This window comes from Trichechus manatus, unplaced genomic scaffold, assembly GCF_000243295.1.
Source record: "Trichechus manatus latirostris isolate Lorelei unplaced genomic scaffold, TriManLat1.0 scaffold00050, whole genome shotgun sequence".
NCBI classification, from domain to species: domain Eukaryota; kingdom Metazoa; phylum Chordata; class Mammalia; order Sirenia; family Trichechidae; genus Trichechus; species Trichechus manatus.
In genome coordinates, this window is record NW_004443986.1 from 9,778,060 (window position 1) to 9,801,853 (window position 23,794).

The 23,794-nt window shown below is 37.7% G+C and overlaps 1 protein-coding gene across 6 annotated transcripts in view; it reads left to right on the forward strand.

Moving 5' to 3' along the window:
- Window positions 1-23,794, forward strand: part of KLHL7 (kelch like family member 7) — a 122,475-nt gene that overhangs the window by 77,184 nt on the left and 21,497 nt on the right. For all 6 annotated transcript variants that reach the window (XM_023732317.1, XM_023732319.1, XM_004377446.2 and 3 more), the window contains 5 exons: window positions 152-245; window positions 581-705; window positions 6,368-6,543; window positions 9,744-9,918; window positions 21,301-21,443. In XM_023732317.1, the coding sequence (XP_023588085.1) occupies window positions 152-245; window positions 581-705; window positions 6,368-6,543; window positions 9,744-9,918; window positions 21,301-21,443 (713 nt within the window). The remainder of the gene's footprint in view (window positions 1-151; window positions 246-580; window positions 706-6,367; window positions 6,544-9,743; window positions 9,919-21,300; window positions 21,444-23,794) is intronic.

A 23,794-nucleotide genomic window follows, 5' to 3' on the forward strand; every position in this document is an offset into this window, starting at 1 on the left:
TTTACTATGGGAATGTTTGGCTTTCTAGGTTATTTTCTTCCAGAGAAATTTGTCCTGTTATTCTTCATATTTAACATGGCCTGGGATGTTCTGGTTCCTCAGTTAAACTAGTGGTAGTAACTGATGCCCTTTCTGTTTCTTTTCATTTTAGCTAACATGCTTGAATCAAAGTCCTTTGAAGTGGAACTCAAAGATGCTGAACCTGACATTATTGAACAACTTGTGGAGTTTGCTTATACTGCTAGGTGAGTTAAGAAGGATCATTTCTGTTTTAGAGAAACAAGATTGGCATCTGTCATGGCAAAGCATTGTTGTAACTGACATGCTCCAAATTCTTCAAAATGAAGAACTACAAGAACAGAGGGATTTGAGGATTCTATGTCATACTAATTATAGGAATGAAAACTTTAATATTTTTGGTGTTTTTTCCCCCCTCCACCCCTCCCTTCCCTAGCAACCATCAAAGATTGGAAAACTTTAATTTTTTGTTTAATTTCAGGTGCTAGTAGAATATATTCTACGGCAATATTATTTAAGCCATAAAAATTTGTGGGAAATTAATATTCACTTTAATTTGCAGGATTTCTGTGAATAGCAACAATGTGCAATCTTTGTTAGATGCAGCAAACCAGTACCAAATTGAACCCGTGAAGAAAATGTGTGTTGATTTTTTGAAAGAACAAGTGGATGCTTCAAATTGTCTTGGTAAGGAATCACATATGTGTTTTAATAAAGAAAAAAAAATAGTTATAAGATCCTCATTTTAACCTTAAAGACATTGCCCACTAGGACATTTTCTAGTAATGAATTATAAGAGGAACTTGGGGAAGTACATATTAACCTGGGCAGCAACAGGCCCATTGAGTATTGTATCAACATTTTCCAGAATATAAAATGACTTTAATAATGGGTTTTCATGTATCTGGGATAAGGAGTAGGGATTGCATTTGGAGGTGGTGTGGTATATGATAACCTAAACATGAGTGTTTACTTTTATTTAAGCACTTATGATATAGAAAAATCTGTGCTAGATATTTTACTTGGATTGTCTCATTTAATCCTCACAGACACATCATCTCCACTTCTCAGATAAGGAAGTTGAGGTTATGTAACTTGCCTGAGATCACATAGCTAGTATGTGAAGGAGCCGGAACTGAAATTCAAATAGTATAGTCTACCCAGAAGCACCTGGGAAGAAAGTCCTGGTAATCTACTTCCAAAAAATCAGCCATTGAAACCCTATGGAGTGCATGAGTCACATGGGGTTACCATGGGGTCACCATGAGTCAGAATCGTCTTGATGACAACTGGTGGTGTTGGCAAAGCCAGGCAGAGGGGATAAGAATGAGACTTGGCCTGGTATCCAGAAAAGGAATTGGACTGGATGGAAGCAAGAAGGAGAACAGCTATGTAGATGAATATAATGATGAAATGTTTTAAAAGGTAGCCACGAGTGTACATATCGAAAAACAAAACAAAAAAAATAAACCCACTGCCATCCAGTCAATTTCAACTCATAGTGACGCTATAGAAGAGAGTAGAACTGCCCCATAGGATTTCCAAGGAGTGGCTGGTGGATTCGAACTGTCAACCTTTTGATTAGCCACTGAGCTCTTAACTATTGTGCCACCAGGGCTCCACATATTGAAAAGATACCTATATTAGTACATAAAAGACTAGCATCTGATCTCACGTGTGCAACAGACACATTCAAGGATGAGTCCCCCCATCTCTCTGGGCCATAGTTTGGGCTCCATTCATCAATAAAATTCTGTATTCCTGAGATTTAAGTTTATTTCCCCCCTTATAAACAAATATTCTTATAAAATGTATTATAAGAAGGTAATTAATTTTAAGTAAAATCTTGGAAGATGATGGCTTGAGTATACTTTTCTAACTCCCTAGCTCTCTACACTTCTTAGTTGATTCAACTAGAAAGAAAACCAGCTAAAGTAGCGAGTAGATGTGGAGATAAAAAGCACCTGGAGTGAGTTGGTGCTAAGCACATCTTAGGCTGTAGGCTTCTGAGGAGACCAGTTAGGAGTTTTACCTAGGGATAGCTTCTGTCATCATTGTTTACAAAGCTGGGAGGGGAAGAATAACCCAGCAGCCTAAAAGCTGGCTAAGCTTTGGATGAAGACAGTGGCCCAGCCAGATGAGCCCAGGGCAACCCATTCAGTACCCAGGGGAACTGCTTGTGCCTGCTTTCTGTATAGCCCTGGGCACGGCTCTCCCTGGAAGCCAACTAGAGAAGAGCTCTCTCTTAGATTTCACTACCTGTCAGTTCTCTGCTGTCCAAGAGATCACAACAGTCTGACTTGCACAAGTGCTAAAGGAACGTAGGGCAGCTTGTGGAATCGGGCAAAGATCATGTAAAGTTAAAGGAACCCAGTAGTTTCAGGGAGAGAAAACCAAGCCAAACAGCCAAAATGAATGGCTCTTGCAGGCAAATTTGATTGTAAGAAATGGAAAGGAAATTAAAAGTAGAAAGGATACTGTCTTAGTCATCTAGTGCTGCTATAACAGAAATACCACAAGTGGATGGCTGTAAGAAAGAGAAATTTATTCTCTCACAGTCCTGTAGACTGCAAGTCCAAATTTAGGGCGTCAGCTCCAGGGGAAGGCTTTCTCTCCTCTGTCAGCTCTGGAGGAAGGTCCTTGTCATCAGTCTTCCCTTGGTCTGGGAGCATCTCAGTGCAGGAACCTCAGGTCCAAAGGATGCACTCTGCTCCCAGCACTGCTTTCTTGGTGGTATGAGGTCCCCGTGTCTCTCTGCTTGCTTCTCTTATATATCTCAAAAGAGATAGGCTTAAGACACTATGTAATCTTGTATATCTCATCAATATAGCTGTCACTAATCCATTTTATCGTGATAGAATATACAACACAGGGAAATCACATCAAATGACAAAATGGTAGACAATCATACAATACTGAGAGTCATGACCTAGCCAAGTCGACAGATATTTTTGGGGGACACAATTCAATCCATGGCAGATACATTTGAAGGGAGTAAAAAAAAATTAAGATCTTCCAGTTTTAAAATTCAATTTAATTGAAAAGTAGAAAGGATACTCCTAAAAAACTTACTAAAGAAGATCAAACAGGGGAAACTACCTTATGATACAAAACAATAATGCAAAGAAATGGAAACCATTAGTGAAAAGATAAAAGACATGGAAGGAAAATTGTTGTTGTTAGTTTCTGTCAAGTATACTCCAACTCATGGCAACCTCCTGTACAACCGAATGAAATTTTGCCTGGTCCTGTGTCATCCTCACAACCGCAAGCACGTTAGAGTCATTGCAGGTGTTGTGCAAATCCATCTCACAAAGGGTTTCCCACACCCTCGCTGGCCCTCTGCTTCACTATATATGATGTCCTCTAGCAATTGATCCCTCCTAATGATGTTTCCAAAGCAAGTGAGTTGAGTGTTGTTCTGTTACGATCCATAAGGTTTTCATTGGCTAATTTTTAGAAGTGGATCACCAGGCCTTTCTTCCTAGTCTGTCTACCCACCACCCACTGTCAGTTTGTCATACTGTGGTGGCTTGCATGTTGCTATCATGCTGGAAGCTATGCCACCAATATTTCACCCACAGTGGACACCCACAGTGAACAGGTTGCAGTGGAGCGTAAAGACTAGGAAGAAAGATACAGGGGCACTAGTGTAAAGTAGGAGTTCCAGAAGGAACAGATGGAAGAAAAGCAGTAATCAGAGACATGATAGAAGGGAACTTATTTGGACTTAAAAAAACTAAGTTATAATGAGTACTAGATCTAATCAATGAACTACGATATCCCTTCTCTAGATATATCCTACTGATAGTTTTCACTTCCAACGATCAAGAGAGAACTTACATTTGGGATGATGAAAATGTTGTAGAACTAGTTAGTGGTGATGGTGGGGCAGCATGGTGAATGTGTTAAATGTCTCTAACAGTAAATTTTGTGTGTATTTTATTACAATAAAAAAAAATTAATTAGAAAAAAAGAATTTATAAACTTTCAGAGAAAAGAGGTATGGTAAATTACCAAAAAATGTACACCATCCCTATGTGCACACCCCTTTGCAATGTGACTTGGTAGCTCCTCCTGTTAAGAAGGGGAGTCGGTTTTCTCCTCCTATAATCTGGACTTGGCCATGTGACTTGCTTTAGCCCACTGGGCATTAGCAAATGTAACATGAGCAGAAGCATGAAAGGTGCTTACACGTGGCTTGCCCTCCTCTGCTGCTGGGAGCTCGTGAAGACTGGAGACCACTGGGGGGCAGAGATGAGCTATCCTATCTGAGGCCTGCTGGACCAACCAGCTTGCCTATTACCAGATATGTGAATGAGGCCATTCTGTACCATCCAGCCCCAGCCAGCCCAGACTAGAACTACTCACCTGATGCATAGAATTGTGAGAAATAATAACATTTTTGTTATTTTGAGCCACCAGGTTTGGGGATTGTCTTGCAGCAATAGGTAACTGATAAAACAGGTTATTTAGGAAAGAAAGAGAATCAGAATGGGAATAAGTTTTTGTCTGCAACACAAAGTTAGAAGACAGTAGCACAAGGTTTGCAAATGATAAGAGGAGGAAAAAAGGATTGTATTCCCAAGACATCGTTTATTTGGAATATTTCAAGGACACAACATATAATAACCTAGATTCCTTCTGAGAAAAGTATAGGGGGAAGTACTACACCAAGTGAGAGATAAAGAACTCAAGGAAGGAATGAACCTAGTCAGTCTTCTTAGTTACAAGCAAAATAAATGGCCTTTTGCTGGTTTAAACAGAAGAGGAGTTTATTGAAAAGGTATTGAGTAACTCATAGAATTGCCCAGAAGGCTTGGGAAAGGTGTGAGGATTTGAAAAACACAAATTTGTTTAGGTAGATGTAGAAGGTTTTACCCAGTAATCAGAAAATCCTAATTGTTTTTAGGCACCTTTGGAGTATTTACAAATACTGATCACCAGCCGCAGAAAATCTTGAATATCTAAAAGAGAAGAGACAGAGGCCACGTTCTGATGACAGTGCAGTAAAACCAGAAATTACTACAAAAGGATAACTATTCTCCCACCCTATTCTGTACACACTTAGAAATTTAACAAAAGAGTTATTTAGAAAAGTACTTTTAAAGAGGCAGTGAAAATAAACTTACAGGGTATGTATATGTATAGAAACTTAGGACATTAAGCACACAATAAATCAAACTCTTAGAATATGATCAAAGCATTTCTTAGAAGAAAATTTGTCATTTCAAAATAAATGCATTTATTTTTACTCTTTTTTGACCTAACTATTCTGCTAAAGGAGGAAGGAAAAATAATTTTTTTTAAATACTTAAAGTAAAAAAAGATACTCTTTAAAGTATAAATTAATGAAATAGAAAAATAAAACTAATCGACCATAGACTTGGCTAGAAAAACAAAAGCTAATTGTTTCAAAGAAGAGTATAAAATAATCACAAACTTAACAAATCAGATCAAGAAGAGAAGATCAAAGAACAAACATCAAGAATTAGAATTATAGGTATGAAAGCAAAAGACAACCAAAATTGTCTTTAAAAGTAGAGGACCTGAAACTAGTAACCTCAGAAACAATTGAAAAGGTAAAGATCTTTTTCTGGTGAATGCTCCAGGTTTGATAGTTTTATGGGTTAATTCTACCAGACTTCCAAAGAATAGATTAATGCTTATGTAATTTAAATTGTTCTAAATTATAGATAAAGATAGGAAAGTTTCCAGCTCATTCTACAAGAATAGTAGTATCATGATGCCAATATTGGACAAAGAACACATGCAAACACACATAAAACTTTAGGCTACTTTCACTTAAAAACACTGCTATTTAAAAACACTAAAAAAAAAAAAAAAGATGAGCAAATTAAAACCAGCAATGACTGTATTTTTAGAAAGAACGGTTCTTAATCAGGTAGGAGTTATTTCAGAAATGCCAGAATGACTGAATGTTAAAAAATCTTTTAATGTAACTTACTATGCTAACGAGTTATGGGAGAAAAATAAATATAATCGTAACAGATGCTGAAAATACCTTTGTGTTTTCAGTACCTATTCCTGATGTTTAAAAAAAAAAAACTTTTAAACTAGAAATAGAATACCTCATTAACTTGTAAGTGTCAGAAACCTACAGCAAATATTTTTTACAGGGAAACATGTACTATTCAACTTTGTGCTGGAAGTTTTCATCAGTGCATTCGGTCAAGAAAAATAAGGTAATAGTAAAAGTTTTCTTATCAGGCATAATCAGATTTATGAAATTGATTCAGTCTAATTTTCATGAAGTCATACTTTATCTTCAAAGGTATATTTTTTGTAAAAGCAATTTTCTGTTCTTTTATTTTCTTTCTGTGTTTAGGTATAAGTGTTCTAGCAGAGTGTCTAGACTGTCCTGAATTGAAAGCAACTGCAGATGACTTTATTCATCAGCATTTTACTGAAGTTTACAAAACTGATGAGTTTCTACAACTTGATGTTAAGCGAGTAACACACCTCCTCAACCAGGATACTCTGACTGTGAGAGCAGAGGATCAGGTGACTACATTACCCTCCTGCATTTTCCTTAGTAAAAATGTCCTTATTGACTCCTTATACCTCATGTTTGGGTACATGACAAGGAAAAGAATCCCATTAGGAGAGAATATGTTTTTTCACACTAAATAGGGAATTCCATAGTGGGGCTTCAAACCAATTCGAACCAGTTCAGTCATGACCAATGAAGCGAAATGGGAACAGACCCAAAGTTTTACAGTTTGCAGATGTTCAGCACGGTACCCAGAATGGAGAAATTACGGCTCAAAGCCCTGGAATGGGAAACTCAGAAGATGCGTAGTGAGAGCCCTTTCAGGAGCCTGATGTGTGAGGTTGGATTATTGGCAGGAGTGTAAGAGAACAACACACATTCAAAGTGGCACGGTAGGCCGCCATCTTTGACCTTGGCAGCACTGCTTCAGGCTGTGCTCAAAATCCGAGGGCAAGAGATTAGGTTGCTGTGCAACATGTACGCTGCACTTGTTCTCTAAGAAGGAGATTAAGTTTTAGGCAGGGCTTTGACCCATAATTTTTCCCATTCCAGGTATCTTTCCAGTTCACCCTAACTTTAAAAGTTGAGATCTGTTCCAGTGACATTTCCTTGATGATGACTGAACCGGGCAGAACGGGTTCAAAGCCCTGTTCCAAAGTCTGTTTCATAGGAAGAGTAAGCCTTGGGTGCTTGTAAGGACTGACTATTTGAGAGATAGACCATTTTGATAGTGATAAAGCTGTTGGGTACCATGGTAGGCAGAATAATGTCTCTCCCAAAGATATCCATATTCTAATCCCTAGAACCTGTCAGTGTTACCTTACATGGCAAAAGGGACTTTGCAGATGTAATTTAGTTAAGGGTCTTGAGAGGGAGAGATTATCTGGTTGGGCCCAATGTAATATGGATGAGGGATGCAAAAGAGTCAGTGTCAGAGGATACAAGGTGAGAAAGACTAGACTGGCTATTGCTGGCTTTGAAGATGGAGGAAGGGGCCACAAGCTAAGGAATGCAGGCGGCCACTAGAAGTTGGAAAAGGCAAAGAAATGGATTCTCTCCTAGAACCTCCAGAGGAACACAGCCCTACTGGAACCTTTATTTTAACCCAGTGAGACCTGCTTCAGACTCCTAACTTGCAGAACCGTAAGATAATAAATGTGTGTTGTTTTAAGCCACTAAGTTTGTGGTAATTTGTTATAGCAACAATAGGAAACTTCTTGCTATTTTTAGTGGCCTTTGAGTCAGTTCCAACTCATAGCAACCCCATTGTGCAGAATAGAACTGCTCCTAAGGTTTTCAAGGCTGTGACCTTTCAGAAGCAGATCACCAGATGTGTCTCCCAAGGTGCCTGTAGGTGAGTTCAAACCACCAACCTTTCGGCTACTGGTTCAGTGCTTAACAGTTTGCGCTACGCTGAAACTACTGCAGGTACTATAAGACGATCATGTGCTTTGGGTTACTTTTGTTCTAAAGATAAAAGTTTGTACTAACCTATGTTCTTTTCCCCAGTCTTCATCATGGTTCAGAGTATCAATCTGAAAGTTGGCAGGTTGGAACTGGGGGTTCTGACTGGCAGAAAGAAAAAACTCAGTTCCATAATCAAAATTAATTGACTAATACACGGTGTGGAAAGGGAGGAAGAGAGTAACTTTAGACTGAAGAAACTTAACAAAACACTGCCTCAGCCAGATGGTCATGGTTAACATCATCAGTGATAAATTATGTAGATAGCACGTACTCTTGATAAAATGTGATGAGAATGGGACTCCACTGTTCTAGTCTTCCCCCCAAAAAACCCTAGCTCTAGCCTAATCATGAGAAAAATATCAAACCCAAGTTAAAGGACATACTACAAAATACCTGACCAGAACTCCTCAAAACTGTCAAGGTTACCAACAACAAGGAAAGTCTGAGAAACTGTCAGTCTAGAGGAGCCTGTGGTGACATGATAACTAAATGTAATGAGGTATCCTGGACAGGGCCCTGGGGTAGAACTTCTTTAGATAAAAACTAAAGAATCTGAAAAAAGGTGGTGATGGTGGTTACTGCCATTGAGTCGATTTTCGACTTACAGTGATCCTATGGGACAGAGTGGAACTGCCCCATAGGGTTTCCTAGGCTGTAATCTTTAAAGGAGATGATTGCCAGGTCTTCCTTCAGCAGAGCTGTTGGGTAGGTTCGAACTGCCAACCTTTCTGTTAGCAGCTGAGCACTTAACCATTGGGCCACCAGGGTTCCTTGAAAGAAATATGGCCTTAGTTAGTCACAGTGTGTCAGTAGTCGTTCATTAGTTGTGATAAATATATCATATTAATGTAACATCTTAACAGTTGGATTCAGGGTATGTAAGAGCTCTTTGTACTATTTTTGCATCTTTTCTATACATCTAAAACTGTTCTAAAATAAAAAGTTTATTTAAAAAGTAGACCAATTCACATAAAAATAAACTCATAGGGAGATCAGAACTTGAGCCTTATTAATACCACCCCACAATTAACCAGCTCAGACAATTTGAGTGTGTGGTAAATGTGTGTATATGAGCTAATAGATTTGTTTTTAATGTGTTTAATGATTTGTAAATCATATCCTGTTAATAAACTTGGACTTGTACAATGCAGTTAAATGAACGCTACGGTGTTATTTTGGAAGACAATATCCTGTGCTTTATTTTTAAGTATAGAATTTGTATATCTTAAAGTTTCTGGAACACAGATATATCTACCAGTTCACAATTCAAGAATAAAAGATTGAAATAAAATTATGTGTGACCTTCATATCTCCTGGGGTGAAAAACCTCTTGGGAAATTAACCTATTTTCTTGGTACCAAGTGAGCATATATTGAAATTATTATTGACCAATAGGTTTTTTTCTGTACAGATGTACATCAGATCTCCTTCCAAAAAGGAAGCTATTTTGTTTAAAAAAAAAAAAAAAGAGTAATAGTCATAAATTCAACGTCCTCCTGTCATTACATTATGTAGTAGTAGTTAGTTCTGGGAAACAAATTACCTACAAGAATCACTAGAGCAATGTATAAATGTTCTAAAGTATAGGCAGGTGTTTGGGGATAAAAGCAAATATTTGAACAAAATATTGGGAATAAGTGGTTGTCTCTAATGAGGTTCTCCTCCTCCAATGAGACAGTAAACATAGGTAATTAGAGATATTGCTGCCGTCCGTGGATTTTACTATGCTGTTTTTGCCCCTTAGGTTTATGATGCTGCAGTCAGGTGGTTGAAATATGATGAACCTAATCGCCAGCCGTTTATGGTTGATATCCTTGCTAAAGTCAGGTTTCCTCTTATATCAAAGAATTTCTTAAGTAAAACGGTACAAGCTGAACCACTTATTCAAGACAATCCTGAATGCCTTAAGATGGTGATAAGTAAGTTGACTTAATATTCTTTTATATCCTTTTATAACCTAATCATGTGGCCAGTTTCTCATGGGCCTAAAGCCCTTTAGAATGGATCAGACTGAGTAACCAGAAAGAAACATTCAAGTCTTTGGTCTTCTAGATACTTCATTGGGGTTCTCAGCTGTACGCCTGAAGGAGACTGAGCCTTGGTCTTATTTTATAGGGATATGTGTGATAGAATGTAAAAATTACTTTTAGTTTCTCTACCTTTGTAAACAGCAGCTTTGTGATATCTGGCTTTTGTGATATGGTTGGAAAGGTCTTCTCTATTCCGAGATGATTTTTTTTAATCACCGAAATTTTCCTTCTGTGCATTTATGAATTTCTTTTTTTACTTTTAAACCTTATATCCAGTTGAAATTTATTTTAACCTTCCAAATGGGATATTATAATCTTTTTTTAAATATAGTGAGTGCATGTTTATATTTATCTGTGTTTGCCAGTCTATTTGCCCACCCTTCTTTCTTGCATCTTAGACCTTTCTTCTGAGATTATTTTCCATATTCCTCAAGAACATCCTTTACATAGTAAACTGTTTTTGGTTATCTGTATTTAGTTTTTATTCACTCTATTCTTAAGTGTAATTTTAACTGGTCATGCAATTCTAGGTAAACATACGTGCTGCCAACACTTTGAAGATATTATTCCACCATGCTTTCATCAACGCTGTTAACGTCTGCCCACAGTCTCATTTTCATCCCCTATAGATCATATGAATTTTCTCTGTGGCTTTTTAATTAATCGAATATTTAAATTTTTCCAAATCTCCCTGGTCATTTCCAATTGTCTTTTTTTCCTTTTACATGTTTTCAATTCTTTTATTTCTTTAAAATTTTAAATATAGTTATTTTTGATCTGTGTTTGATAATACCCATATCTGAAATCTTGAAGACCAAATGATATTTGTTGGTTCTCTCAGCTTACTCTTGGTAGTTTAATTTATCTGTTTTGTAAACTTGAATTATGAGTTGAGAGCTGTGTTCCTGGTGTCTTTTTTGTTCTACTCAAAAGAATAGTGTTTGTTTTTGCCAAGTACCCTGGAGCACAACATTCCAGGACTACTTTGAATTAATGTCTTGGCTTGTAGTTTCCTAGACTTGCAGGTAGGGCTTGGGACCTCAGACTTGCTTGAGGGCAAAGCTGTCATAAATTTTTAGGGGAGGAAGACTATCTCTACCTGTAGCTGAAATTGAAACAGACAAGTTACTGTTCCTTCCTTTGCCAGCAGGTGGGGTTTTTTCTTAGCCTGTCTTTTCACTGAAAGTATAACCAATCCAGGTGATCCAGCTTTAGTCAGAGATCTCATTTCTAACTCATTGGCTTGTACAGGTCCAAGACCTTATCTCCTCTCCCTCATATAGCTAACAGGAACAATTTCAAGGTTTCCAGTACTATCAAAGGCCCTCAGAGTAGCTCCAGGGTCTCTTTATGCTCACCATGCTGGTGTTTAGCTCCCTCATTTTTGGCCTTCTGATCTCTTGGGATCTTAGCTTGCATTTAAAAGGATATTTGTTTTATTCTTTCCAGCATTTATAGTTACTTTGTAGTGAGAGGTTATTTCTGAAAGTCTAATCTATCCTACTGCTGTAAGTGGAAGTTTAGATTGTTCTTTAAACAGACATGAAATACATAACATAATGACTGTGATATGCTGAGTTAAGTTTACTCCTGTTAATTCTTTAGGCTCTACTTGAATTCCCGTTAATCTTATTCAAAGAAAAATCCATATGTACAATTACCTATAAATGGGACAGAAGTATAGATTTCAGTTTATATGTGATGAGTGAGAAAGCCTCTCCTAGAAGGTAGTTAAATTTTACTTTGAACCTTTAAGTTGTTTTTGGTACCTCATCTGGCTGTTTTGTTTATCGCTAGCTGAGGCACAAAGTTAAAGGAAATAAATAAAAGAGAAACGAGCACTTTCACCCCTGCCTAAGATATCCTCAAGAATGGTAATAAGTTGGAGTATCCTAATTATTACATAGTATCACTTGCTTCTTGATTTAGAAGTTAAGTAAAATTTCCATTAGACTTATCACACCATTACTGCTTAATAGTGTTGTTGTGATTTTCAATAAGTTGACCCAATATTGCCCCCTAGATTGAAAAAATATTATATCTATACAATGGAATGCTATATAGTTACTAAAAATATTTTAGGAGAATAATAATATGGAAATTTTTCTTAATTGACAAGCATAAAACAAGGTATAGTATAATACTTTTTTGTTAAATAAAAATGAAATAGAAAAAAGACTAAAAGTATTTGAACCCAACTAAGGTTGTCAAGGAGCCCTGGTGATACAGTGGTTAAGAGCTATGGAGAGTTGCAGCTGCTAACCAAAAGATTGGTTCAAATCCACCAGCCACTCTTTGGAAACCTTATGGGGCAGTTCTCCTCTGTCCCGTAGGATCACTGTGAGTTAGAATTGACTCAGCAGCAACAAGTTTGGTTTTTTGGTTAAGGTTGTCAATGGAAAGAGAAGAGAATATGAGTAAAGGACCAAGCTCGTTGACATCAAGTCGATTCCAACTCAAAGCACCCTATAGGACAGAGTAGAATTGCCCCATAGGGTTTCCAAGGATCGGTTGGTAGATCGAACTGCTGACCTTTTGGTTAGCAGCCAAGCTCTTAACCACTGTGCCACCAGGGCTGCTTACAAATACCCACATTTAAGGGGTAGAAGGATGAAAAGAACCAGGAAAAGAGAATTCACAGAGTTAATTAAACCAAAGGGTGGTGTCTTGAAACCAGGGTGTAGAGAATTTTAAGAGGTAGTACATAAGATAGTCACTAGTGTCTTAGGTGCAGAAAGGTGAAAGAAAATCGGGGCCAAGGAAATGCCTTTAGGGCTTTCCTCATTTGGATTTCGTGCATTTTAATATCAGGTCTTACTGATATTAAACTATGTGTTATTTTCCTGGCCTTAGACTTTCATTGGATAAAAAGCTCTACCTATTTCTTCATATATGGTGTGAGCTGTTGAAGACAACTAGCCAGTCTCAGTCAGAATATAGTGTTCAGTTCTTACGTGGATTCTGAATTTAGAAACAAGATAGCAGGATTATTCCAGAAATTCAATCAAGTGTGAGGATTAGACTCTTAAGTAGCAAGTTTTGTCATTAAGTTTCTTTGAGTTGCCAAGTTTATTATAATTTTTTCTTTTTCTTTTTTTAATAAAGAATAGTCAGTCATTCTCCAACTCCTTGACTAAGCACAGGCAGCTGAGACTCTTCCAAGCTTTAGGTTCTGGGCAGAACTAAATGGGGAAAAGAAGGCCTCCCGCCTCCCTTGTTCTGATTGTCACTTGCCTTCCTACTGTCTGACTTGGGTTTACTTTTAAGAAGAGGTGAGATGAAAGGGAAGGAAGCAGAGAATTGGGGACCTCATACCACCAAGAAAGCAGCACCAGGAGTAGAGCACATCCTTTGGACCTGAGGTTCCCACGCTGAGATGCTGCTCCCAGACCAAGGGAAGAGTGATGAGAAGGCTGACAGAGACAGGAAGCCTCCCCCTGGAGCTGATGCCCTGAATTTGGACTTCTAGCCTACTAGACTGTGAGAAAATAAATTTTTCTGTTAAAGCCAAAAAAAAAAAAAAAAACAGAAGAGGTGATAAATAAAACGAAGCTAAAACAGTTTACAATTAAAAGAAAATCAGATATAAAATAAAAATGAAATATACATTCAGAGTCACCATAATGGACCAGACCAAGATCTTATTAAAAATTGACAAATGATAATGCCTAACTCTCAAAGGAATAACTCCGATAAGCCTAAGGAGTAAGGAGCTCCTCAGGGGACAGGTGCCAGAGTGTTTGTCCCCAGCTCTATCCTTGGAGAGAAAAAGCTTATCAGCAGGAGGGTGCCATAGCTTGTCCTTCCTCCAGGGGTCAGCACAGTTGGCTACAGTCAGCCACTTTTACTTACTGGCCTGTTGACTACAAACAGTTCCCTCCTTCTCTCTCTCCATCTCTTGTACCTGCCTTCTCTTGTTGGGAGTATGGTAGTTATAGATTACACAGCATGCCTGCAGCCTGTGTGAAGGCCTTCTACCCAGTGGCTCTCAAACTCTTCTGATTCAGGAGATCTGAGATGATGTTGTTAGGTGCCGTTGAGTCATTTCCGACTCATAGCAACCCTGTGTACAACAGAAAAAACACTGCCCAGTCCTGTACCATCCTCAGTCATTATTATGCTTGAGCCCATTGTTGCAGCTACTGTGTCAATCCATCTTGTTGAGAGTCTTTCTCTTTTTCGCTGACCATCTACTTTACCATTGGTGTATTGAATATACCATGGACTGCCAAAAGAACAAACAAATCTGTGTTGGAAGAAGTACACCCAGAATGCTCCTTAGAAGTAAGGTTGGCGAGACTGTGTCTCACATACTTTGGACATGTCAGGAAGGATCAATCCCTGGAGAAGGACGTCATGCTTGGGTAAAGTACAGCGTCAGTGAAAAAGAGGAAGACCCTCAGTGAGATGGATGGACACAGTGGCTGCAACACGGGCTGAAGCATAACTACGATTGTGAGCATGGTGCAGGACCAGGCAGTGTTTGGTTCTGTAGTACGTAGGGTCACTGTGAGTTGGAACCGACTCAAGAGCACCTGACAACAACAACTGCTTTAACAAGCATGATGTCCTTCTGCAGGGACTGGCCCTTCCTGATAACATGTCCGAAGTATGTGAGACAAAGTCTCACCATCCTTGCTTCGAAGGAGCATTCTGGCTATACTTCTTCCAAGACCGATTTAGTTATTCTTCTGGCAGTCTGTGGTATATTCAGTATTCTTCGCCAACACCATAATTCAAAGGCATCTTTTTTGGTCTTCCTTATTCATTGTCCAGCTTGCACATGCATATGAGGTGATTGAAAATACCATGGCTTGGGTATGGCATACCTTAGTCCCCAAAGTGACATCTTTGCTTTTTAACACTTTAAAGAAGTCTTTGCAGCAGATTTGCCCAATGCAATACATCATTTGATTTCTTGACGGCTGCTTCCATGGGCGTTGATTGTGGATCCAAGTAAAATGAAATCCTTGACAACTTCAGTTTTTCTGCATTTATCATGATTTTGCTTATTTGAGGATTTTGTTTTCTTTATGTTGAGGCGCAATCCATACTGAAGACTGTAGTCTTTGATCTTGATCAGTAAGTGCTTCAAGTCCTCTTCACTTTCAGCAAGCAAGGTTGTATCATCTGCATATGGCAGGTTATTGATGAGTCTTCTCCAGTCCTGATGCCGCATTCTTCATACAGTCCAGCTTCTCGGATTATTTGCTTAGCATACAGATTGAATAAGTATGGTGAAAGGATACAATCCTGACACACCTTTCCTGATTTGAAACCATGCAGTATTCCTTTGTTCTGCTCGAACAACTGCCTCTTGGTCTATGTATAGGTTCCTCCTGAGCACAATTAAGTGTTCAGGAATTCCCATTCTTCGCAGTGTTATCCATAATTTGTTATGATACACAGTCACATGCCTTTACGTAGCCAGTAAAACAGGTAAACATCTTTCTGGTATTCTCTGCTTTCAGCCAAGATCCATCTGACATCAGCAATGATATCCCTATTTCCATGTCCTCTTCTTAATCCGGTTTGAACTTCTGGCAGTTCACTGGCCCTATTGATGTACTGCTGCAACCACTTTTGAATGATCTTCAGCAAAATTTTACTTCTGTGTGATATTGATATTACTCGATAATTTCCGCATTCTGTTGAATCACCTTTCTTTCGAATGGATACAAATATGGATCTCTTCCAGTTGGTTGGCCAGGAAGCTGTCTTCCAAATTTCTTGACATAGACGAGTGAGCACCTCCAGCACTGCATCCGTTTGTTGAAACATCTCAATTAGTATTCTGTCAGTTGCTTTTCGCCAATGCCTTCAGTGTAGCTTGGATTTCTTCCTTCAGTACCATCGGTTCTTGATCATATGCTACCTCCTGAAATGGTTGAACATCAACTAATTTCTTTTTGGTACAATGACTCTTTGTATTCCTTCCATCTTCTTTTGCTGCTTCCTGCATCATTCACTATTTTCCCTATAGAATCCTTCAGTATTGCAACTCAAGGCTTGAATTTTTTCTTCAGTTCTTTTAGCTTGAGAAATGCCAAATGTGTTCTTCCCTTTCGGTTTTCTAACTCCGGGTCTTTGTACATTTCATTATAATACTTAACTTTGTCTTCTTGAGCTGCCCTTTGAAATCTTCTGTTCAGCTCTTTTACTTAGTCATTTCTTCCTTTAGCAACTCTACATTCAAGAGCAAGTTTCAGAGTCTCTCCTGACATCTATTTTGGTCTTTTCTTTCTTTCCTGTCTTTTTAATGACCTTTTGCTGTCTCCATGTATAATGTCCTTGATGTCATTCCACAGCTCGTCTAGTCTTTGGTCATTAGTGTTCAGTGTGTCAAATCTGTTCTTGAGATGGTCTCTAAATTCAAGTGGGATATACTGAAGGTCATATTTTGGCTCTCATGGACTTGCTCTAATTTTCTTCAGCTTCAACTTGAACTTGCATGTAAGCAATTAATAGTTTGTACCACAGTCGGCCCCTTGCCTTATTCTGATTGATGATAATTTATCTTCTCCATCATCTCTTTCCACAGATGTAGTGAGTTTGATTCCTGTGTATTCCATCTGACAGGGTCCACATGTATAGTTGTCATTTATGTTGTTGAAAAAAGGTATTTCCAATGAAGAAGTCGTTGGTCTTGCAAAATTCTATCATGTGATCTCCGGCGTCGTTTCTGTCACCAAGGCCATATTTTCCAACTGCTGATCCTTCTTTGTTTCCAACTTTTGCATTCCAATCACTAGTAATTATCAGTGCATCTTGACTGCATGTTTGATCAATTTCAAACTGCAGAAATTGGTAAAAATCTTCAATTTCCTCATTAGTGATTGGTGCGTAAATTTGAATAATAGTCATATTAACTGGTTGGTCATCCTTGTAGGTGTATGGATATTATCCTATCACTGACAGCATTGTACTTCAGGATAGATCTTGAAATGTTCTTTTTAACAGTGAATGCAACTCCATTCCTCTTTAATTTCAGCACAGTAGACCATATGACTGTCCAATTCAAAATGGCCAGTACCAGTCCATTTCAGCTCACTAATGCCTAGGATATCAATGTGTATGCATTTCATTTTTGATGAGTTCCAATTTTCCCAGATTCATACTTCATACATTCCATGTTCCAATTATTAATGGATGTTTGCAGCTGTTTATTCTCATTTTGAGTTTTGCCGCCTCAGCAAATGAAGGTCCTGAAAGCTTGACTCCTTCCACGTCATTAAGGTCGACTCTACTTTGAGGAGGCAGCTGTTCCCCATTCGTATTTTGAGTGTCTTCCCTCTTTTGGCACTACAGCAGAGAATGTTCTGCTGCTATTCATAAGGCTTCCACTGGCCAATTTTTTCAGAAGTAGGCCACCAGGTCCTTCTTTCTAGTCTGAGTCTGGAAGCTCTGCTGAAACCTGTCCACCAGGGGTGACCCTGCTGGTATTTGAAATACCAGTGGCCTAGCTTCCAGTATCACAGATACACGCAAGCCACCACAGTACAACAAACTGACAGACGTGTGGGGCTGGGATGATGGGGCCGATAATTTGGGTTTCTGTCAAGTTTCCAGGTGGTGCTGATGCTGCTGGTCAGGGAACCACACTTTGAGAACCACTCTCCTAGACCTAGAGCAGGGGTCAGCAAACTACGCCCCGCTGGCTAAATCCAGCCCTTCGGCCTGTTTTTGTAAGGCCCCCAGTGAGCTAAGTGGTTTTTGCATTAGTAGGGATTGTTTTAAAAGCAAAGAATATGCAACAGAAACCATATGTGGTCTATAAGTATTTACTATCTGGCCTGTTGCAGAAAAGGTTTGCAGACACCTGATTGAGAGCATGCGCCAGAGCCTTAGCTGCTGAGGTTTTCAGCATTTCTGATGCAAAAGTGCTTCTTCTCAAACTCTGAAATGAAAGGAAATGCTAAATATTGATACTGATTTTCATTCACTCACAGAGTGTTCTCCAAACTTGTCTTCTCTATCCCTCCTGTAAATACCAGCACAGCTTCAGGTATAGTAGTTTTTTGCATGTGTTGAGAATTTTTTACATTATTTTATTTTTGAATTGATAATACTACACATCTACACACTTCAAAAAGGTATAAAAGAGTACATAGTGAAAAGTAAATCTCCCTGATAGCCCTGTTCCCTACCCCCTCATTCCCTTATCCGGGAGGTTACCATTATTATCTTGTATATCCTTTTACAGGTAGTCTGATAATCTTTACATACACAATCATTTACTTATACATATTATATATATAATTATAAATTACATATATAAAATATATATGCATAAAAATATAATTTTTTTAACTCAAACGGTATCATACTGCATGTATTGTTCTACATCTTCCTTTTTTTCATTCCACATTATTTCTTAGAAATCATCCCATGTATACATATTTAAAAAAAAAAAAAATCAAACTCGTTGCCATCAAGTCGATTCTGACTCAGCAACTCTATAGGACAGAGTAGAACTGCCCCATAGGGTTTCCATAGGCTGGTGAATTAAAACTGCCAACCTTTTGGTTAGCAGCTATAGCTCTTAACCACTGCACCACCAGAGCCCCATATTATTAAGCTTCCTTATTCTTCTTAACAGCCACATATAATTTTTCATTGTATGGGTCTACCATAATTTTGTAACCACTTGCCTAACAGTGAACTTTAGGTTCATAAATTCCTTAAAGGGGAATTACTGGGTTAAAGGGTGCATGCATTTGCAATTTTCATGGATCATGCTGTATTGCCCTCTGGATAGGCTGTACCCATCCACACCTTCACCAGCAACGTAGGAATGTAGCTGTGTTCCAGTTAGATCTTGGCCAATGGCTGATAAGTGAACAAGGTATGGTTTTAACTTGTATTTCTCTAAGTAGACCAGTTGATTATCTTTCATATGTTTAAGAGTTGCTTGTAGTATCACTCTTGAAGATCCCAGTTCCTCACAATATCTCCTTTACAGTTTTTTCAATTTATTATTTTGGGAAAAGTATTATGTTTTTTAGCATGCAAATTTATCCCTATGAATATCTGTACTTTAAAACAATATATGCAGGAAAAAAGTATAGTAAAATACAGTTTATTAACATGGGCATTTTATAAGAAAAGTCAAGAGTTATGAAATCATAAATAGGTATTAATATGTCTTATTTAACCTTAAGCTCAGCAGACCAATCTTGAAAATAAGGAAAATAAATAAATATAGGTTAAATGATGAAGTGCATCAATTAGAATTATTTGAAATCGAAACTATAGTTTATACAAATTATTGTGCAAAATGTTTCAATTTGATACAAGCTGTAGTAATTGAAACTATTAACACAGGACTTCTCTTTTATAACTGAGTAGAAAAACATAAATCCCTGCTATAATGTTGTCATTCTCTAATAACAGTTTTATTAAAAGTATTGACTCATTTGGTATATACTTAATGAATAGTACAAAGGTAACACTTCAGCCTAGTTCCTGTCTAAGTGAAGCAACGAAATGAGTTTGTTACTGAAATGTTGCTGAGTGGAAACCCCAGGTTCTCCTCAGCTTGACGTGTTACAGCCAATAAACAAGAGGCCGAGGTGGGAGATTGGAAAGACCCTTTATTTCCTTATGTAAGGAAAGGAGCAATAAGGGCTGTAGCCTCCAAGACTGCTTACAGGAAGCTTGGAGAGGTGGGCTTTTACTGAGAGCAGATGAGGAAATGCAAATTAATCATGGATATTCAGATTGACCTTCCAGCAGGTGCTCAGGGCTTGGGGGTGACTATGCATTTTCTCTAGTCATGGGTTGGGTTCCCCAGGATGTTAAGTCTCCACCCAGAGGTGGGGTGCTTATATGTATTTTTCACTCAGTGAGCTGACAGGTCACTTGAAGTGTTAAGATGGTGTAGAAAACCTGCTAAAACTGGTTGAGGCCATCTATGGCCCCTTCTGTGTTACCTTGTCAAGGACGATTTCAGAAGAATGTGTATATTGTAGCTTATTCTGCTCAGTGTAGGAGGATAAGGCAGAGCAAGTGTCTCTTAGAAGGGCTGGGCTCTGAGGCCGTCTGCCTCAAAGACATATAGGAAATAAAATTGCCATCATTTTGACTCTAAAAAAAAGTTACTTGTCCTTTGTCTGTGAACTGTGTTCAGATAATTCATCTAACTTCTACTAGGTTGCTGGTCTTAATCTTATTAATAGGATCATTCTATATTTGTCTTTCATATAATTTATATTTTCTTAGTTTGTCATTATCTTGATTTTGTTTATTCTTTTTGCCATGCGGTAATTAAACATGAAAATGTTTTTATGTACATAAGTGTGTACATAGATTCTAGGTTTTGTGTCATTCTTAGGCTTTCCCACTCTGGACTTGTTTATTAAAAATCGTCCTATTGTTCTTCTACCACATTTATGAGGGTGTTTTGTTTTGTTGCATGGGCAAATATGTGATTTATTTGGAATTTAGAGTGAAATGAGAGGTGAGGTACATTTTTTTCCTCCAAATTGTTGTCTAACATCACTTATTGAACAGCTGACCTTTGCCACACTGATTTGAAACGGCACCTTCAGGCAGTTTTTAATTGTTAAGTGACACTTGACCAAATTAAGGAATTGCTGAAGGAAAACAGTCCTGTTAGATCACAATAGTTCTGAATCCTCCTTGCTTTTAGAATTGTCTAAGGTAATGCTTCTCAAAGTTTTATGTGCATCTGAATTACCTTGGGATTTTGTTAAAAATGCAGATTCTGATTCATTCAGGTTGGGGTCTGGGATTCAGCATTTCTAACAAGCTCCCAATTTGATGCTGAAGCTGCAGAACCAATGGTCCTGGATTTTTTAACCAATGGTCAAGGATTTATGGAGCTCTTAAAATATCAGTGCCTGAGCCTGTTGCCAGAAATGATGATTTTAATCGGTCTGTGGTAGGGCCCAGGTGTAGATATTTTAAAGGATTCCCTATGTGATTCTAATCTATAGTTGAGACTGAGAGTTGCTGGGTTAGGAGAGCTAGATTTCAATAATTATTATTTTGGCAGCTATTGCTTGAGAAACCAGGTAAGTAGGTGGGGCAGTCTTAAAATAATAGTGATTGTTGAGAATAATAAATTGGTTAGGACTCAGGTCCTTATACATTTCTCCTGCCGCTTCCCCCTCACTCTTTCCACAGATGCTATAGAGGGATGATGAAAAAAAGTTACAGAAATAAGTACAGTATTATGGCTGAGTATTTTCTTTTCAAAGCATTAAAGTGCTAGAAGTTCTTAAAGAGTTGCCGTGTGTTTTTCTACAGGTGGAATGAGGTATCATCTACTGTCTCCAGAGGATCGAGAAGAATTGGTAGAAGGAACAAGACCTAGAAGAAAGAAACATGACTATCGTATAGCCCTATTTGGAGGTTCCCAACCACAGTCTTGTAGATATTTTAACCCAAAGGTGACTGATTTTTATTTTTGCTTTTGTTTTTATGAAAGAATGCACACATAGACACTCACCTACCACCAGTAGTAATAACTCATACCTTTAGAAATGTTACAATCTGTGGTGTTTTTTCACATGTCGTATAGGGTACACAGTTATCATCTTCATTTTACAGATAAGGAAATTGAGGCTAAGCAGGATTTCAGATTTCTGTAATTGTTCTGGAGTGCTGAATGGTAACCACTGTCAAAGAAAATGGAAAGCTAGTTCTCCTGTCTTATCTCTTTTTGTTTAGCAACCCTTTGCTTTCATCATAATTCCTTGCTTTCATTGTGTTCCATTTCCAATGAAAAACTGCTTCTGAAGACAGATGTGTTTTCTTTCAACCAAAAACTAAAGTCATGTAGAATTATAATTTTATACATCACTAGCTTTCAGATGTTGATGATAGTTATACCTCATTTGTTTCTCAAAACCTAACTGTGGTGTGGATTTTGGCAGTTAAAAAGCAATTAAACCAAGTTTTGGTAGAAACTATTTTATTTCTGGATAAAGTAAATGGCTGTTTTGATGTATAGAGTGATAAAATCCTGATTTGATTGAGGAGACAGGGAACATTGTTTCTAGAATGAGGCAAATGTGAAATGACTCTGTGCTTTGTGTGTTTGTTTTCAGCTTGTAGTTCTTAACACTTTCCTTGATTTTTTAAATTTTTTTAAACTGGACGTTTGAAAGAAGATACATATTCTACATGAGCCTGGAAGTGAGAATGTAACTTAAGAATTCTCATTAGATGCTTGCTTTGCTTTTTCAAATGACCCATACTTGATAGCTCTTTTGTATACCCAACTACAAATTTTTGGACCTTAAGTAGAACAGTTCAAATAATTGAGGAATTAACTACTGATAAAAAAATATCATTCCATAAATTATCTCTTATTCCCTGAAGCCAACACTCTAGAATCCCATTACAATATTTATTAAATATTTCTGTTAAAAGTGATAGCCCCCCCTTCTTTTTGCTATAAGAATTTCTCTTGAAAAACTTTGACCACTTACTGTGATTTGTGTGTAACTTTTTAATATAAAGTACTCCTAATTATTTCTAATATTAAAATAATTGGGGAGGCTGGTTTCATTGCAAGTTATTTACCTTGACTCTCCCAAAGTGAACATTATTTAATAGTATGATTTAAGTAGACTGCTTAATAAGAAGTACTATATAAGAATTATTTTTAAATTCTTGTACTTAAAATTTTCGGAAATGTTGAAGTGTTTTTAACTGTCATTAAATGGGACCCATTTGGGCATATGTGTCCTATACCAGCCAAAAATAGTAATAATTTTTATTAACTTGATCTTCAGAGGGGACATTTTCAGCAGTATTATTTATTTGAATTGTCAAGAATTAAGCCAATATCCCTATTAGCTGTTATCTTTAGATATTCCTTGGATATCGCTGGTAACAGGAAGAAGATATTTGTATTAATTGCTGACTGAAAAATTATAGGAAAAAAAATTTTATTCTTTCTTCTGAGTATTGGCAGAAAAAGAAGTCTTGGGTTGCTATTTTGAATTTAAATGATACTGTTCTTGTTGTGGTCCTTTCATAGAGCCTGCTGAGCTTTCTCCTCCCTTCCCCCTACCACCCATAGCTATTTTTAAAGTTTCAAGCACTTAGTGATTACTAAAAGAGTTATCTGTGTTCATTGCTTTATTTCTGTGAGTACTGGTGTTCTCAAATTGTAGGATGGGAATGTCTTATGATACTGATGCCTAAATAAAAGTTGTCTTAATCGACCAGTTATTGTTTGGACTCCTGTCCTCCAAATGATGAGCTGAGATCTTAGAACTTAGAGACACAAGGAATTCTGCATATTCCCTACCAAAAACAAATAAGGAGGAAGACCAGCAGGGTGAAGGGAAGAGTCTGTAAAGAAGGCAGAAAACAATATGGCATCATATTTTATGGAACCATCAAGATCGATGGCTTACACTGAGGACATTTCCTTACTCACAACTCTGAAGTAGACTCATCTCTAAGCCTAGTGCCTGGCACTAAATGTAGGTAATCAAGTTTCTGATGATGAATGAACCAGTATAGCTTTATATAGCATTTTTCAGGCAGTTTTCTCAGCTTGTTTTATAGGACTAGATCTAAATATTTTAAAAGTCCTCACTTATGGCGACCCTGTGTATGCCAGAGTAGAACTGCACTTCACGAGATTTTCAGTGGCTGATTTTTCAGAAGTAGATTACGAGACCTTTTTTCCAAGATACCTCTGGGTGGACTTTACCCTCCAACCTCTCAGTTAGTAGCAAGCACATTAACTGTTTGCACCACCCAGGGACTCCAGTCTAAATAT